At 36.8% G+C, this 20391-nt stretch overlaps 1 protein-coding gene across 1 annotated transcript in view; it reads right to left on the reverse strand.

Moving 5' to 3' along the window:
* Window positions 1-1911: 1911 nt before the first annotated feature.
* The window catches only part of LOC136844955 (NADPH oxidase 5-like), a 107749-nt gene continuing 89269 nt past the window's right edge, over window positions 1912-20391 (reverse strand). The window contains exons 4-12 of the mRNA XM_067114378.1: window positions 17443-17631; window positions 11524-11697; window positions 10029-10216; window positions 9631-9763; window positions 8615-9279; window positions 8214-8338; window positions 7508-7592; window positions 5114-5320; window positions 1912-4503 (exon numbers count right to left, since the gene is read on the reverse strand). Coding sequence (XP_066970479.1) covers window positions 4372-4503; window positions 5114-5320; window positions 7508-7592; window positions 8214-8338; window positions 8615-9279; window positions 9631-9763; window positions 10029-10216; window positions 11524-11697; window positions 17443-17631 — 1898 coding nt within the window. The 3' untranslated portion in view covers window positions 1912-4371. The remainder of the gene's footprint in view (window positions 4504-5113; window positions 5321-7507; window positions 7593-8213; window positions 8339-8614; window positions 9280-9630; window positions 9764-10028; window positions 10217-11523; window positions 11698-17442; window positions 17632-20391) is intronic.

The following is a 20391-nucleotide window of genomic DNA, read 5'->3' on the forward strand; positions in this document are numbered from 1 at the left end:
TTATCGGCGTTGGTCTTCTCCCAAAAATATAATCTTTCATTCATTTTCTTTTACCCTTTTATTATTTTTATAACAGCTATGTTGTTCTTTTAACTGATATCGGCGTCAATGACCCAGTTATCACGATGCCAGATAACTCAACATCATTCATTCATTCTACTGCCATCATGAATTAGACAGTAAGTCTTAACCCCAGTTTTGAATTGTGACTTTTTTTCAGTGTTTACTTTGGGGTATTGCTGTCAGTAGCAACTCTATGCTCTCTGCTGAGACCCTTTGACCCCAGCTACAATATTTTCTTCCCTTTAATTTTCATTCATTACTTTTAGGCCAGGGTTTAGGGGATACTGCTGAAAATTTAGTACTTGTGGTGAAAAAACAGATACTATCCCTAGGAGATGGTTTCTCATTCCAGGACACCAAAGCATATCCATCTTTAACCTTTGCCTCTTATAATGTTACACACTGATGTCCTTACCCTGGATAACCATCTCAGCTGAGGCAAAACTAGATGAGCTTAGTTGTTTTGGATAACACTGCGCCTGTGAGTTTTTAAACTGGACGTGTGCAAAGGCTGGAATGGCAGAACTGGCAGCTGAACCTGGAAGGCTACTGGCAGTGATGTTGAAACAGCCCAGATGTGTCATCTTAAGTGTGAGATTGGCAGGCAAAAAAATATTTGGCCAGTCAATTTAGAAAAGGAGTGGTGCCCTTACCATGTATATAACCAAGCATGATCATGGAAAAGCAAGGTAATAATAAAACGACATCAATGGAGCAACACTGCAATTACTGCAGCTGCGACCTCCGTCTTAGGGATGGCAACTGTGACGGGTAGTAACTGTTAAACCCCTTAGGACTACCAGAAGTGAGACGGTATAGAGTAGACACAGTCGAAGCTAACGATATTATGTTTATAGAGGTGGTGACTCTGAGGAAAGGGGTATGGGTATCATTATGTCCAGATGGTTGTCTGGTGTAATGAAAAACTGTTGGGTGCTATTGGAAGGAGTGACTCTCTTGAGGTTTAAAGTAAAACCAGTTGACCTGAATATGATATAGGTGTGTGCTCCAGCTGCACACACTGATGATTTTCACAAACTATTCAGTAAAGTCAGAAACCAGTGTAAATGAAGTGGCATGGGGTGAAGAACATTTTAGGACCCTATGACTGGCAAGAGAAGAATTAGGGAAGTTTTAGGTTTATTGAATGGTGAAAGGAAAATGAAACAGATGAAACAAATAATGGGTTTAGAAAATATACCTTTAGTTATTAACACACACACACACACACACACACACACACACACACACACACACACATATTATATATATATATATATATATATATATATATATATATATATATATATATATACATACATAAATACATACTAAGTTAAAGGAGGCCAAGGGAAGGTAATAAACACCATGATTATGTTTGGACCTCCTTCGTAGAAGTCAAGAAATGAGAGAACTATCGAACACAAGTACAAGATAGGTGCGAATTAGTTGAGGACAACAGTACTAGGAATGCAATGGGAACGCCAGTGGTGGAGACTGCTGGAGAAATACCTGAAAAGAGAGACGAGCTACCAAGCAACATTGGATGAATGACAGAGGACATTCTTACTAGGATGGGTAGTTCACCACGGGACAAGGTGTACAACTTTTAAACCTCAACTAATGTGAGGGCTTGGATAGCCTATGGCAACCGCTGCCAAAACTGGGCTATAACCACTAAAAAGACAAACTAGACCTTTTAAGTAGTCAGTGACGAAGCCTCTTACTGACATTTTTTTACAGGTATGAACTATCTACTTTTGAGGATTTCGGGACGGTTTCCAGGGTGATCAAGTTCGATCCACTCACACTTAGGTCAGGAAAATAATATGCCACTTCATACAGCAAATAGTTTAATAATAAATATCACATTATCTTGGTATAAATGTGTATACATAAATAACATACAATATTCGATGCAACACTGAAACAACTAAAGCAGGCTACGAAATCTATAATAAATACCCTTCATCCCGTTTTCTCTGGGGTAGAAACAAAATCCCAGCTACGAGGCAACGTTCCATGTAAACAAAATAGAAAAAAAATTATCAAAAAATCTGTGCGACCAGCTTAGGCATAACGCTTCTTCTTGACCCCAAAATTGAAACTAAGGAACCAAACTCCCAGAGCCATTTTGCAAGATAAAAAAGGCGGCAAACAAAGAATAATAATAATCATAAGAACAAAATAAATAACGCCACTTATTTTCAAATGGATTCGTATGCTCAGCATACAGTCTCTGAAGCTTTTTATTTTGTAATATTCTTATATCTCCCGCAAGCGTTATTGTGTATTCATTTACTTTACTTTAAACCGTGAGACTATCTGCACCTTGATACCTTCAATTAGCTCCGTCTACCAAAATGGTTTCCATTTTAAACTGCACAAAACGACATCCGGTTCCATTTTTTCAGACATCACGGTGCACTGCTTTCTGTATTTTACTTGCCATCTGTTCTCTCTGATCTGTCTCGTTATTCCATTTTTAATTCTCGTGTGAACAAATCTTGTGGCCGAACCGTATGAGCCTAAATGTAACTCCTCAGGCAGTTTAAATAATAATAATAATAATAATAATAATAATAATAATAATAATAATAATAATAATAATAATAATAATAATAATAATAATAATTTTTTTATAATTTTCCCCTGTTAGTACTGCTTCAATGTTTATGTTTATCTAGACCCATCTACAGTCAAAGCAATCATTCAAACACGCTAAGAAATGAGTATGGTGATCAAGTAGGAACTGTCATTGCAAATAAAAAAATCGCAGAACAAGTATAGAGAGCTTCCATGATTATCCTCGTACTTTAGATGGGGTTTAAGTATTTTTTAAAAGTACTATGAGACGATTCAAACTTTTCTTGTGCAAGCTGAAAACGATCCTGCCATTCTTTTAAATTCAGAGAGAGAGAGAGAGAGAGAGAGAGAGAGAGAGAGAGAGAGAGAGAGAGAGAGAGAAAACATTGATCGTCAGGATAATTTTCACTCAATAAATCACATGAATGTCTTATAAAAAAAATAAAATATACGAAAAACATTGGAAAGTGAAGTATAAGACTGCCATTACAATGTAGCACAAATCCCTCTATAGGCCTACGTGACCATTATCGATAATAATAGCTCAGGGAATTCTTTTGAAAATTAATTTAAAAAAATAAGCTATGTACAAAAGCGGAGGTAAATAACGTTCACGAGACATGCGGACATCTGATCATATACAACTATCACAAGATCATTTTATATATATACAATTACGTACATAAAAATATGTAAAGTATTGAGAACCTACGGTAGCAGAGATCAAATAAGTGATTGATCAGTCAATAAAAGGCTGTAACAATAGTAAGAATAAAGTTTCGTAATAATAATATAATAATAATAATTTACTAATGCTTTACACAAATATTTACTCATTTACAATCGCAGAGATGACTTAGAGCAGCACTTTTAATTCAAAGAGTGACGTAAGCAACTTTTTCCAATGAGTATAGGAAGGCACCATCCATTTTAAAACTCCCAGGAGGAGATGGATGCCCAAACAGAATACTGAGCACAGAACTTCTGAAGCACATTCAGAGAGAGAGAGAGAGAAAGGGAGAGGGAGAAAACACCAATCACAGATTATAAATGAACCTGGTGACACCATGAAAATACCACCAATCACAGATTAGTTCCTATTCTTTTCACGGTAACGTCACTACACTAGGAGATTCAAATCTGTACTCTAGGTGACGTCACGAAAAAAGCTTTGATCACAGATCAGTAATCATTTCTACTGACAGTGACGTCACCGTCTCTCCTTCCAGCAAGTCTAAGCTCTTCTCTTTTTTTCATAAATTTTAGCAACAGTTTCTTATTTGTTCGTACATGGCACACAATACACAAGATTTTCTCGATGTCAAACGTATGACACACGACACGAAGCAATCAAGTAGAGGTCTTTTCCAAGTCCACCGAGAGATTCTCGGTTCCGAAAAGTTTATTAGTAATAGTTCGATTCTGTGTCGACATATTTCATTGGCAATGGAGTAACACCATGGCTAACGAACTGGCACAATATTCTGGATTATTGCATCAGAGTACGGTGCTTCGACACTTCTGTTCAGAGTTAGACTGTATAAAGTATCACGGATAAAACGACTCATTACAGTATGAGAACTGAAAAAAACCACGTGTTTTAAGTTTATCTTGAAGAGTATCATCACACCACTTTTATATTCATATATATATCACAAGCTGAGATTCACCACCTGGGTGTTTCTGGCAATTGCAGATCGTGGCTATGACGTCAAGGAATCATCAAAACATTTCTCGTTTGAATTCGAACTTGTACTGAATGCATTTCTCCCTCAAGATGCCCGTCAGAGCTGGGGGGCCGCAGTAAAACACGCAGACCTTTCCTATCCTCGACTCACGTATGCCGTTGAAGAGCTGCAAAAAGGAATATCGATGTTAAACAAGTCTGTGAAATATTGGGATGGATAGGACTGCTTGTGTAACTGCGTAATGTACCTTGAGCTGGTTTCATGAAATGTTTTTGTTATAAATATATCAATATGCATCGCATAACCATGGTCGTATAGAGGGTAAGAGAGGCGCTATCCCTTCACACTGAATTTTGGCAAGTAAAAACAGTTCACGGAAAGATACAGCGCTTCGCAGTTTTGATCTGTGCAGAGAGAGAGAGAGAGAGAGAGAGAGAGAGAGAGAGAGAGAGAGAGAGAGAGAGATAGTATTGGCGTGAAAATAAATTTTGTTCCCCAGGACCATTTGAATCTAATAAATAATGGCTGCTTTATAACGAGAATTTCTCTCTGTCATTAAACAACAGTTTATGTACTACTCACGGCCTGGATTATAGGACTAACTACCATGTATCCATTCCATGGCTATGGTCGTAGTGAAGATTTCAGCTAATTCAAATAATGTATTAGATTTTCACAATTTAACATTTTCTCCTTGCTAAAACTTGGAACACCACACCCTGCCTGTGTTATTTTCTATTCCATCTGTACAGCAAAACCAAGGAATGTGTCCTCACCTTGTCCCAGTCGGGTCTACCATGCCTGATTGAGGATGCCAAGGGCAAGGATGGTCTTAAGGGCATGGAGCCTGTCTTGTACAAGTGAAGGCTGAGGAAAGCCTCCATGGCTGCTCCTTCTACCCTTTGCTCCTTCTCCATGGCAGCCAACACCTCCAGGAACCATTCGAAACTACCCAAGTCGCGGTTCACCCAAACGAAATCGACCTGTTGGTAAAGTTCAGACTCAGTTCATAGGTTACTTACGCGTGAGAATCCTATATAAGGATTAAGCTTTAGTCACAGATCACACTCTCCTTAATTACACTAATTTTTCCTTGATTAACATGCTAAGCAAGTTCATACAGAATAAAATTACAACAATGAGAAAATTATGATAAATAATTCTGCAAATAAATGGGCTTAAATGTATTATCAACTTTAGAGGAAGTAATACGAAAGAATACAGTTAAGGCAATGACTTCCACGCTGTTGCAGCGAAGGGAATAAATAATCTCTAGTACTGCACAGTACTAGGCCGAGGAACATAGTGGTACCTCCATTATCACCCCCGTTTAATATTGAAAATCTGCGTCCGACATGACACATGTGGCTTAGAGCGTGATTTCACAGCACAGTACCATTTTCCAGCTTCGTTGCCGCCTGTTAGACTTAAGTAGTTTTCCAATACCTCTCACTTGAGCAACAACTATAATTATAGTAATGAACTGCTTTGGTTGCTGTTTCATTCAGCATGTGAACGATAATGGTACTAACATCGGTTCGTGGAACCGACGTCTTTAAATGGTGGTGTCGCTGTTCTTTCAATCTTGCTTCACCGAGCTTGGTTCTTAGCCTTTGCATCGGTTTACCTGATAATATCTGGAATACTGAGCAAAACACAGTTGCCCGGATAATCATCCTTGTGTGAACCTACTTTATTTTTATGGATGGAGAGAACTAAATTTGTTTCCTTCCTTATTGCTAATAACGTTAGTGACGCAGGGAGCAAGGTTACATTCTAAACGGTCAACCCGCTGTTTAATATAAACTACCACAATAGGTATTAAAAAGGAATGAAAAAGAGTAGACAATAAATTATTAACATGGAACTATAACCTAGAAACATAAGTATTTCATATGTACGAAACCTTTTCATACATTTTTCAAGCCTGAAATGTGTGACTTTATTCCGACCTAGATTCCTCGGTAAAACATAACGAAGATGACGATGATGATCAGTTTGCTTACGGACCGTAAGTGCTAGAATATCACTCTAAGGTCGGAAGTGCTGGAATATCACTTTCAAAAATCGATCTTGTGTTCCATGGGCGAGGTTAATAAAAGCATATTGCAGTAACAGAATAATGATTCTAAGAAAAGCGTACCGCAAACTATAGGCTACTGAAGTTTTATCCTACGAGAGAGACGACGACAAACGGCGGATCATCTTGTCGTCCAGGTAATAATCATCTTTCCAGTATTTTGTATTGTTTCTGTGCAAAGGTAGTGACTCAGTCTATGAATTCTATTAATAAATTCTTTCAAGTATTAAAGCAAAACGCGGCCTCATTAACAGCAAAGGCTGTAATTAGGGATGAAATTGTTGTAAACGTTGAAGGCTCATATGAATGTCACTTTTAGGCGCCAAAACCGCAGATGACGTTTAGGCCTATGTTGTGAAATCGCCAATTCGTTCAATGTCGTTAATTTGTTTCAAAATACCGATTACACTTTCTGTATGAAATGCGAGCGAGAATATTGTAAATGTTTGTGAATTTTGGATATTTCAGTCGTATTTTTTTTAAATGAAGGTGGAATTAGAGGTAGGAGATAGCCTACGACTTTTGGGTATGATTACTCGCACTAGTGAAAGCAAGGTATCACTTTCCATTTCACAGCTGCTAGGAGCGTTTGTTTGTTTTATTATTAAGGCATAACCTCACAATATAAGCTGTGGGTATTTCCAGAGTATTTATCGGTAAGATATCCGAATTGCTGGTAAAAGTTCGTTTCCGGTCCGAACTCCATCCACATGAGAGCTAGTACTAAACACGGCGAAACAGTGATTCATCTACAACTGTTTTGCCGTGTTTAGTACTAGCCCCTGGGGGTCAAATGTATTTCGCCGTGTTTAATACTAGCCCCTGGGTGATCAAAGGCCCCTTCAAGTATCCCAAAGTGCATTTCGCAAAATTGAAACTTACAAAAAATCCTCAATTATTTACATATATATATTTTTATTGTGACAAATATTAGTTTGCAAGAATTATGTATATAGAGTATTTTTTTTATTTTTTATAAAGATTCGAAAGATATAAAAAATCGAGTAGGGATGTTAGGACCGGAAACAAACATTATCGAATTGCTTTCTGAGACCAATATAAGAGATGATTTAAGTAAACGGAAAAATACCTTTCGTAACTTCCTTAGCGTTGCTGGGAGTGCTACACAGCTGGGCAGATGGCAATATGGACAAGGTGCTTTTGCTGCACGATACCTGTAATAAAAAAAAATCTTAATTTTTTTATAGGTGAATAAGCAGTTATTGCAGAACCTCCAGTGAAAATGTCACATAACCGTAGCCATGATTTTAGCCAAAGAGTTGAGTATATAGATGCATTTTGTTTACTGTAATTACAAGCTACATTTAGTTTTCTTTATGGTTTTCATAATTTAATTGTTTCTCCTGGATAAAATGTGAGGCAAGCGTTCCCCTGACCCACTATGGCAACGTGTGTGTATAAATTGGTTTATATAAATTATATCCATTACCCTTTCGTTACCTTTTCGGGTAAAATTTGGCATATTTGCCTATTACTAAAATAGTTAGTGTTAAGTTTTTATAATAACCCTCGTAGCTCTGTTACTAGAGAAAAAGTATTTTGAATAGAATGACCTCTGAACTTCTTGAATGTTATCGTTCATTCACAATTGGAGGGACGGTATTAAATGTTGCCAAATGTTATGTAGTCTTATGCTTTTCACTTGGCCTGTATATCCATGCAAAAGTAGAGGTAGGCTCATGACATATCCCCAAGCAGAGCTTAACCTTACTTTTGCAGTTAGAAAATTATGTACCTTTATTAATAACACACGGAAAGTTCCACGAAATGCTTACCTGGCCATGACACTCTGTAAAATAGAAGCAAAAGGAGTAATCCCAATGCCAGCACCAATGAGGACAGCGTGACTCACGGAGAAAATCCTTGTGGATGGGGTGCCATATGGCCCATCTACCAAAACCTGCCGAAGTTGCAACGAGTGGTAAGACATGTCTAGATTAGGAAACAATAGATTATAACTTAAATGTAAATGGACTCTGTGAGGGTGTATAAGCCGGGAAATGTTGATAGTATTAAACAGGATATTAATGTGGCATTAAAGGCACATTCTCATTGAATAAACAGAACAGTGGTACTACAGATCATATATTCAACCTATGATTGCAACTGAAGACGAGAATATCAGTATGTTACATGAATGTGTGACATAAGCACTAACTGTTTTCTAATATCTTACCACGACTTGCTTCTTCTGAGGCCCAGAGTTTTGTACGTCAATCCTCTGAGAACCCAACGAGCGTCTCCTCTTTCTGGTGTCGCCCGCGAGCTGACATTCGGCCGATGTCGCGCAGTGCATGCTGTGTTGATGTTGCTGGAAGATGTCAGTACAGTTGCTGTCTGACAGCGAATCCAAGCTCGAATGGCTGCCGTTACAGGAGGACCTGCCGGAATCCGTCTGCTGCGGAGAATGACATTCCGCGGCCTTCAAGGCGGCTAGATTGGACAAGCTGCTGGACTTCTTGCGCTCCAACTTGCCAACAGGCTGGGTCTTCGTCTCGAAAGAGGTGGGAATCACAGCCGGTTTGCATTCGGCTTCGACCTGCAGCAGGGCTGGCCTCGCGTAGACGCTCATTTTCCGGTTGAATTCCAGCAGGTTGTTGATGTATCTTCCTCCCTTAGTATTGTCCACATCGTCGTCCACGTTAATGGCCGTGTGGTCTTCTGGGACGTCCTGGTCGTTGTCGGTGGTGAATGCCGGATTCAAAATGCCCGTAATCTTCTTTTGCAACTGCTCGGGAGAATCGCTGTTCGTCGGTTCGGTGATCTTCCTGTTAGGCTGATACATTTCATAGACGCGCCGCGTCCATTCCCCTACCGATCGGATGTGTACGGTGAAAACATCTGAAATGGTAAAGTAATGCCTGGTGAAACTTCATCCAGTAAACGTAGTGAAATTTTATGCAGTAAAGCACTTCTTGATGAATTGGTTCACAGTCCCTCATGATTTGTATAACTGATATATATTAACGAAATAGCAGCCATGGATTAAAATGGCCGAAGAATGCAGTAGATTAATTGATTGGTTTTTTCATACAGTTAGTTACAATATGTGTAGTTATCTACTCCAGAAGATAATTACAGAAGAAGGAACACAATAGTTCTTTGTAATGGTCTAGTTATACCAGCAAGAGAATGCAGAAGTGAACTTCGTTGTATCTATTGTCGAATAAGACAACGTCCTTATGTACGTACCCTCTCGTTCAGGAGCCGAAGAAATAGTAAATGGATGCCACTCGTAGCGTGCGATGGAAGGGATGTTCAAGTAGACATATTCACCTGGTTTGAAGTCGAAATCTTTCGGTCTACGAATAAGTAACTTGACAACCTGTTGGGATTTTTTTAATGATTAAAAGATTAGTAGAAGGTACTGAATTGTGTATATGATCTAGATAAATTTGATGCCAAGAGATGTCTTTGAGTGTTGGGATAATTGAGATAAACATCAATGAATTATAACTGAATGCTGAAATCGGTAGAATTTCTGGCTGGGGTCAGCTGCAGTTTCGCCCACTCACTCTTACACATATAAACATTACTTCTTCCTAATGAGCATCATATCTTTGGGAGCTTGAATTTCAAGACAAACTTACATGGGAGGGCATGATTGATCCCCTGATAACGTGTGTTTGCCCTCTTGCCGAGCACACCTGAGCGATCCGCACCGCTGTCTCGAGCAGGAACGCACATCCGGGGAAAAGGAGCCACTTCCAGCAGTTGGGACCGTGAAGCACGAGTAGGACCCAGAAGGGAAGGGACAGCAGATGGGTCCAGTAGAAGAGAGATAGAACGTCACCGTCAGTCGTTCGTTGTCAGATAGTGTGGAAGGCTCCATTTTGTTTGAGTACTATCTCAGTCTATATATATATATATATATATATATATATATATATATATATATATATATATATATATATATATATATATATATATATATATATATATATATATATAATCTTTATATATATATTCAACAGAAAATATTTTAGTGATATCTTCCCTCCATAATTTATATATATAATATCCTTATTAGATGGGATTCTGTTTTAATAAAAATATTTACAGTATATATATATATATATATATATATATATTATATATATATATATATATATATATATATATATATATATATATATATATATATATATATATGCATTTTCAAAGAAAATATTTTAGTGATATTTCAATATATATAGTTATCGAGATGAACTGTTAGCTCTGTTTTCTGTTTCGAGATGAAACTGTTAGCCTCTGTTTCTGCCGCACTGATGTTTAAGGCCCATGTACTCATGGTATCTGGAATTTTTTTTTTATCAATCACTGATTCTAGTACTGATCAGACATAACGATATTTAACTTTGTTTATGGGTGACCAGCAGTAGATTAAAGCATTACATATAAAAGGAGTACAGGTATTATTTTCACACCATGCAATGCTGAGAGATTGTTACTGATTTTATTATACAGTATCCTACAGGAGTGAAACGTCAGAATGTCGTAGGTCTCAAAAAAGGCCACTTAGGGCACATTTCCTCCCTCCATGGGGTTCACAACCCTCCTCTAGGCAACACTTTGCCTTGGGTCACTGCGTTTTTATCCCAGAGTCAGCTAGTAATGTTCTTCTGAGACCTACGGTAATCTGACGTTTCACTCCTGTTGGATATCGGACAATAAAATCAGTAACAATCTCGCAGCTTTATGTGTGTGAAAATATATGTATATATATATATATATATATATATATATATATATATATATATATATATATATATATATATATATATATATGTGTGTGTGTGTGTGTGTGTGTGTGTGTGTGTGTGTGTGTGTGTGTGTGAGTGTGTGTGTATTTGTGTATAACTGAGTCACGAAAATATGGAACGTGATGAATATATAAATAAAAACAAAATCCACGAAGGAAAGAGAAACAATGGAGTACTGCAAGATCTTTCGACTTCCCGTCCTTTACTTAGAAGCAGTCTGTTAGGTATATATATATATATATATATATATATATATATATATATATATATATATATATATATATATATATATATGTATATTGGTTGCGTTTTAGTGTCCTTACCTCGAAATATCCGGACTTCCTGACGATACGGTGACTGAAGGCAACGATGATTGTGAGAATGACGAGAAGGGCCACGCCCGTAGGATTAGCCAATCCCCCAATCCAGCCGATGCCTAGGCTAGTGTCCCAAATGTACGTGGCCATGCTGATCCCTGTGGCTTCACTCAGGTTCACTGCATTTCGTAGAGTGAACGAGAGAAGAGGGGAGAAAGGAAAATAAGGTCATTCGAGGTCAACCCAGGGCACCAGCAATGGTGACGAACTGAGGGGCACTGCCCCCAGCTGTCTCCATTGGTGGTGCAGGTGTAGTCTCCTTCAAGAGCTAGATGCAGTAGTAGACTAAGGTCGTGTTATGATTCTCATTTAATGGGTGACTAAACAAAACAATAAAGTTATGATCAAATCCATTCTAGAAGTTACACTTCACAAGAGTCGTATAAAAAAACTTATCTGATTGGTACACCCTACAAATAAAACAATAAGGTTGCTCTATGACAAATGAAGCAAGCTTTGGAAATGGAAATTACTGACAAGTATGTGAGTTCACAATTGAAATCAACAAAGGTAACATAAACTTCTTATAGGGAAGTCTGCTTTTACATTGTGTCGAAGAAGGATGCTGTTAATAGTTTTTAGAATGTGATTGTAATTATAAAAATAGTGATTTTCTTGCTACTAAAGCAAATAAATAAATTTAGTGACGTTGCAATGAGTTTTATTCGTTTATCAGGCATGTAAAGAAAGCCACTGATAATTTTATATGAAACAGTAACCATTTCATTTGCTTCAGTTGTTTAGAAATTGACATCTTTAGGACAATAATATTCATGTCATAAATCAAGGTATTAAAAGTTAGTGATTCTACATATATCATGCACAAAATACATCACATTCTAATAAATACTCCATACACACGGCCAGAATTGCTAAATAGTCACATACCACTAGGATAAAGATGTAAGAGACATACTTAGTATGAGTACGATATTATTCAAACAGAGTTGACAGAGGCGAGAAGGAGGGAGAGACAGATACTCAAGAAGATCACAGTAATGTGCAAACTCCTTACCTTCCACGTCTGGAGAAAATAACAATTTCCTGCTTCACCTAAATTATACATTTTTTTTAGTCATCTGCTTTCCCTGATAAGTTGACAGAAAAAAAATAACACGTAGAACGTAATAAAAAAAAGTTATATAGATAAGAGAGATTGTGATAAGAAATGAAGATGACAGGGAAGTAAGGGGGTCAAATCACACGTCCTTCCTGTGTAGGAGGTCACACTAAATAGCTTAGATCGTGCTGTGAAAATACTTGCAAATGACAAGCAGTTAGCCTGTTTCTTTGAAACCATTCAGAAATAGCCATCGGCCACTGTTCGTTCTAGTATGCTTCTAAATCTCTTCAAAATTCTATTGTAAGACAGTAGTTTGTGGTGATTCGGCAAATGTGACACCCTTGTCAGGAAGGACATATGATGCGCATTCTGATTCTGAAATCATTGGCGAAAAATGTAAACAGTACCATTGTAAAGATGTATTTTTTTCCTTCACTCATACAGGAAAGATTCCCTAGGCACCGGGGTTAAAACAGAAGGGGTGTGTCTCATGCACAGGGACAAAACAAGACAAATTCATTCTTTTGGGAATAGGAAACAAAAGTAGTGTATGAGGTTTAACCAGTGCCAGCTCCTCCTCAAACGGGATCAAAATACCCTGTGAAAATATTGATTTGGAAACACGGACTGTGCTGTTTAAGATACGAGAACTCCTTTTAGTGGAATAATTATCTTTAAAAAGTATTCATACATTAAAACCTTATTTTATCTCTCAGTATTAATATTGTCTTGATTTCTGATGTGTTTCCTGGACTGTTTTACCTTTTTACTTTAATCATCTTGAATTTTATTGAGCGAAAACCTGCACCTCCTTTAGATAAATGTTCTAACAAATATTATGTATTAAAACTTAAGGATAAATCTAGTATATAATCATAACGTTCTGCATATTAGGAAAATAAATAATAACAGTCCCCCTAATACAGTAGAAAATATTGTAAGTTGAGTTCCCGGACCAAAGTTCAACAACATCTCAGGCTGACATTTTCCTTTATTTTGTATTCTTTACCATTTTTCTAGCAGATAGCTAAGAGTCATTTGAATAACAATACATAAACACAGTAGAAAGTCTAAAATTTAGAAGAAGGCTTCAAGCTGAATTTTAGACCTTCCAAAACCAAAGGCCCAACCATAAGTATAAAATATGACATTTAAAATAAACACAAACAGAAATGTCTTTTTCTATATACACAAACTGATAACCCTGAAACAGAAAGATAGGTTGAATTATTAACAGTAAGCAACGGTTCCAGAAAATTTGGACGATGGACACTTGGTTGAATGGATATTTCGCTGATGGACCTGTCGAATGGGCATTTGTCTTAAAGCACGTTTCACATTTAAAAAAAATTCTTTGTTTCCGTTCATGTTTATGTCTTCTAGTGTAGATGGGAAGAAAATGGGTTTTTAGTATGCTTTTAATATGTATTTCAGGTGTTGTCTAGAAACGGTTAATTTGTTACAACTTTGCCTTAATTTATCTACTTTTTGAAATTAAACGTTATCTTGAGTATATGTGAAAATAAATTTTTTTTTGTTGTGTAAGCATATGTAAATGAAAAGGTGACTTTCTCTCGTTATAATTCGTCTGGTGACATGTCCATCCGTTCCAGCGAACTGTCCGTCACCCAAGTGTCTGACCACGGAAGCAGCCCGGAGGGTCACTTGGGCACTTATATCTCCTCCATTTAGGTACTGTTGTCAGTACTTCCGTTTTTCCTCGTCTTCCTCCGCCTCTTGCGTTCCCTTACTTTGCCTCTGCAATTCCGGGAAATTTCCAGTCACGACGTCTCCGTAGATCATCTGGCGTTGGCGGGAAGAAAGGGCTGTGGGTACCTGTCACTATGTTTACATAATACTTCACTCGGCTGAATGCGAGAACCTCACACACGCAGAATGAATTAATAGATTTACCGAGAATCACTGTTCATAGTGTGCATGCAACCTGGCTGTCTCAGCAGGATTGAATGGCTCTATTGTTCTTCCGAACGAACAGCCATAATTGGAGACAGGCCGAGAGTTTGCGTACACAAAATAACACTTGTTTGCATAATGAGTTTCTTCACTGATATGGATGGGCCCGAGACACAGGTGCGATCGTTTGAATTTCGGAAATTCTACTGTAGATGCCAATGAGGATTTGAAACACTTAAGTGACGAAGTGGGTCTCAAGAAGGACCGTATTCTATGGCTAACGAAGGCTGCTTAAATCTGTCTTATGGCTGCAACAGGTACTGTGTTGTGGAATGATTATCTTTTGATAATATACATTAAATGCAGTTTATTTATTTGCGAAATGTAGTATCAACTACAGGCCTTCATAGTAGCGTTCATAGAATAATGGTTTCTAAGACCATGACTTATCAAGAGTTCCCTCGGGACTTATTTCAGGGAAAGATTTCGTTATGTGGTTGGCTGGAGAAGAAAAATAGACAGATTCCTTTTTAAATATACAGCAATTCATTCTGAGTGCAAAGAAAACTGCACATTGAAGAGATCGTTTTGGAAAAATCTTGATTTCACATGCAGATAAAAGCGAATATGCCGGTTGCTTTGCAACAAACGCATCTTACGTTATCTAGTAAGTGTGATCAGTCAACTTTTAATGAAATAGCAACATTTAACCAGATTCAGAGTTATGAGCTATTTAAAAGCACGAATTTGACAAAGACACTAGTGTAGGTTTTGAAAATGACGTCAAGATTTTCTTGCATTAACTCATTTGCAATGATTTTGAAGATATTGTCTCCGCCCCAATAACATTATTAATTTGATTCGCCAGGAGAAATGCTATTTGATTAACGCTACCTTAGGCTTGTAGTACAAACAACTATAAGACAAAATAAAAATGATTTAAAGCAGACCAAAAACGTAATTCTTATGTTTAATGCAGTCGCCCAGCAAAAAGAAGAATATATCTAAAACTATTTTACTAATTTTTCTCTCATCCAGCCACTATTTTATGCTCCCTAAACCTGAAATAAGCCCAGAAGGAAACCCTTCTCTTGACACTTCATGAATTATGAATGAATACACACTTCAGTAGTTTTGATAATGATGATGATTAAGGATACCAGTCAGCCTGAAATGAATTGTGACTTGTGGATGAAGGTATATGGAAGTTAGGAGGGAGGACCTTTAGGGTAGGGGTTAGAGGAGGAGCCAGCAAGGAACTAACAATGGACAGTCTCAGGGAGGCAGGATGCGGGTCAGGAAGAACATTTAGTCCAAACGGGATCGTAGGAAGGGAGTGAAGGTGATCAGAGAGGACTGCAAGGTGACCTAGGCAAGGATTCTGGATGACAGCAACGAGACAAGGATTGTGGATGACTTGTGAATCAACTCTCGCGGGGTTAGAGGGATGGACTTCGATGCAAATGGAGATGGAAGGTCGAATAATGTCGACGAGTATGCTTCCAGATGAAAGGGTTAATGGAATGAGCAGGACGTGTGAGAGAACGAAGTGAATTTGATCTTTAAAGGGTTGGTTGAGTGAATGATGTTCGACACGACTCGTGGCAGGATTGAGAGTGAGACCGAAAGACTTGCAGGAAAACAGAAAAAGGATGATCATTGAGACAGACGAGAGCGAACCACGTCGCCAAATAGACTTCCTGTGTCACAGTAACAGACCGCTAGAATGCCTGTTTGTCTGCAAGTCTTACGTATGAGATTGACAGCGCATTATTTGACTGATCTGAAAATGGTGATGATAGGTTCCAGAAATCGGAATGGATGGACATTCAAGATGAAAGGTACGGACAGATGAATAAAATGACGGAACGAATATGAAAAGGATGGGAAAAACAAAACAATTGAGAATGAAATAGGGACCATTGATAATGTCGAACAACCGATACTTTAGAGAAAGTGTATAGGCTCAATAACTAAGGATGGATAATGATCGACAGAGAAATGGTTTTGTGATTAGAGAAAACCTGGGAACATGAGAAAAAGTGAACGAAATTATAAAGATGAAAGTATTCATGACAGTATGACAAAAATTCTGAACAAATATGATATATAATAAGCAAAAACAGTCGGCTTTCAAGAAAGTAACTCAGACCTTATCGAGTAAAAAATTGGTAACAACTCCGTCTGGATTGATGATAATGATGACAGTAATTTTCAACCTTTCCAGAAATTAAATTTTTCCTTCCTGCTGAAATAGTAGGCTGAAAAATTGAGGGGTGTTTCTCGGGATAACAATCGATAGACTAATGAACTTCTTTACATATCGTTTCGCTATCTCCATTTGCATAAACTATCCAGAAATTTAAAAGCAGTCATTACCGGCATAACGTTTGTTTTGTATTTTATCAATTTACTCTAATTTTTATAGAAGAAAAAGTCGGTCAAATTCTTCTAAAAGAGAGAAAAGGACAGTGCCAATGAAGGTATTCTACTTGGCTATATCTAGACTCCTTTTGTAAGCTGCATAACTTCAGTGCATATATATATATGTATATATATATACATATATATATACATATACATATATATGTGTATATATATAATATACATTTGTATGCGTTTATATTAAAGTGTATTTATATATGCACGCATACATGCAGCGTTATGCAAGAGAAACACGGTCAACTACACTAGATATCTCTAAAGGCGACACACATGTTTCCCCGTCGCAGGAGGCACTACCATCTCCCAAACTAAAATAAAAAAAATAGGTGAAACAAGGAGCCCTAAACCTTAAGAGGTATATACTATTAGACGCCCATCCCTCCCCATTTTAAGTCATCTGTCTGCCAAGGAACCAGATCAGATCCCAGAACAGATACTCTACCGAAATTGGCCAGGTGGAAGAGCGTGTGGAGGATAGAAAGGAAGAAGACCATCCATCCGGCCAGCTTGTGGAAGTGGACGTGTTGGTCGCAGGGCAGGAATTGCCCGAGCCACGAGTTCCTCAGTCGGGTCACAGTCCGCCGGAGGATGAGCAGCAGCAGCAGGGAGCAGTTCAGGTTGAGGCAGTGACCTGAAATCATATAGCGGTTGTTAGGACTGAGTCGACTAGCTTTTTTCTTTATGTTGTGAGCTGATGAGACAAGGCAATACACATACCTTGGACAATATGAATGGATTTACACTAAAATTCTCAGTCAGAAAACACATTACATCTAATAAGTGTCTGGAAATCACGTTTATGTGTGTGTGTGTGTGTGTGTGTGTGTGTGTGTGTGTGTGTGTGTGTGTGGGAACATGATTCACAAATAGGAACACACACACACATTTCTTAGTATTTTGATTTAAATTTTTTGCAAAGAATGGGAGTTGATTGGCACTAAGGTGAACACAGCAATGTAAGTCTCTGGTGTTCCTCAGGGTATTGCTCTTGGTCCACTACTGCTTATATTAAATACACATTGTTGCTTATGCTGATGAGATTATAGAACTGTGATTGCAGATTCTCATAACAGGGATTTAGCCAAAATTAGTGCGTGCTGAAAATTATGGAAAATAAAAATTAACTCTAACAAAACTCAGTTTCACTGTTAGTAGGTCTAGGAAAGTGAATTCCCCAACCTAGCTCTTTTCATTGGCAGTGCTTCTTAAAATACATGCAAATATGAAATTCTAGATATCATTCATAACTCCAGATTCACTATTGAGAAATATGCCCTGCCCATCCCTTGCTCAGTTACACAAAAATATCAATATAATGAGAAAAACTTTCAAGGACCTGTGATGATTTCTCTGCAACCACAGCTCCACAATCATCATCTGCATAAGCAACAATGCGTATATAAGCAGTAGTGGACCAGGAACAATACCCTCAGGAACACCAGAGGTCACATTGGTGTATTCACCTTAGTGCCAACCACTTATTTAATTCTTTTATTCTGCATGGCTTTGAATACTATCCCCCTGTTTGGTCTTCAGCTGCTGAAAACCTTCATTTACATTAGATTTGTTATTCCAGATCTCAGTATTAATCTCTGGCACTATAATTCTGATATTTTGCATTCAGATCCTCCGAGACTGTACGGTCCACCATGTAGTACTAGGCTTATTGAGAACAGGATCTCTCTTGCCTTATGTTTTTTTGAGGTTCAGCGCTGTTTAGCTTATAGAAGTTTTGTTCCAGTTGTGAAAACATTATGAAATGGTCTTCTTTTTCATGTGTATACATTGTTGGAGTTACACAAGATCAACCTAGGTGCAAATGCTTTGGTATTTTGTTTTTGCTTTTCTTTTTGGAGCCTTAAGACTTGTAGCTACTTGCTTTCGCATCTAAGGTTGCAGCTGGGGGTAGTAATGATATATATATATATATATATATATATATATATATATATATATATATATATGTATGTGTGTGTATACTATATGTATATATATATATATATATATATATATATATATATATATATATATGTGTATGTGTGTGTATATATATATATATATATATATATATATATATATGTATATATATATATATATATATATATATATATATATATATATATATATATATATATATATATATATATATATATTATCTTCCGAACACGAGCCGTAATATCTTTCCCTTTGTATTGTAATTACTCTCTGGTGGTAAAGTTATACACCTATGAAAATCAGCGGTCACTTGAAACAGTCTTCAGGCAAGAATCATAAATCCTTTCGAAGTTATTTAAGAAGTATTTTTTTAATTTTAAAAAATTTGTTTGAGATCGTGCCAAACAAACCGTATTTTTTATGTAATTATTTTGAAAACAAATGTTCTTGCATTTATTGTAGAATGCTTGTGAATAAGGTTATCGATACGTATGCTTTTGTTTGTATTCATTTCCACAGGTGAATTGAATTGTTAATTCATTCTTGTAAACTTTCTTTGGATGCAGGTGACGGCATGACCGCAACTGGAGTATAATTTTTATATATTTTTCATGGAATTTACTTATATATAAGATATTCACATTATCGTTATCATAACTTGTATTAGAATAGCATAAACATCACAATGATATTAAAGTAGTTGTATTAGTGAAATGTAATATATTAATTTTTATAAATAAGTTCCCAGAATATTATTATTATTATTATTATTATTATTATTATTATTATTATTATTATTATTATTATTATTATTATTATTATTATTATAGTAGCATATGCTGCCTTTCCTTTACGATTATTATTATTATTATTATTATTATTATTATTATTATTATTATTATTATTTATTATTTTCTTAATAGCATATGCTGTCTTTACGATAATCATTATTAAAAAAAGAGAGCTGTGTGCCTAGAGCAAGAGGCGTCATTGCCTGTGCTTACCATTATCTGGGGGTCATTACCTCCTTTTATGCAATCGTGTCGTAACGTAGAATGGAGTCAAGACCAAAGACCTTTGTGAATTCTTTTTATTTATTTTTTAAAGAGAAAACCGCTGACTCGACTCTCATACAAAGTGGCCCAGTTACACAGAGGTGTAGTAAAAGATTTAGTTGATAAAGGCGATAGAAAAGAAACGAAAGGTTGATTATATCAAAGAGAATTAAGTACTGATTTATCGGAGAATTTTTGTTGCTTATGGGAATAAGCTGAAAGAATATAATAGCGATTTTTTTTATTTATTGTGGAAACCCGAAGGCAAACAAACGTGTTTTTTTTTTAAATATAAGGAGCAGTTAAAAACTGCACGAATTTTGTGAATTGGGAAAATGGAAAAACTGAATTTTTTAAACTGAGTATGAAAATCGATTGAAAACGAGTTTGAATTCTGTCAA

This window comes from Macrobrachium rosenbergii, chromosome 13 (genome assembly GCF_040412425.1).
Source record: "Macrobrachium rosenbergii isolate ZJJX-2024 chromosome 13, ASM4041242v1, whole genome shotgun sequence".
Lineage (NCBI taxonomy): Eukaryota > Metazoa > Arthropoda > Malacostraca > Decapoda > Palaemonidae > Macrobrachium > Macrobrachium rosenbergii.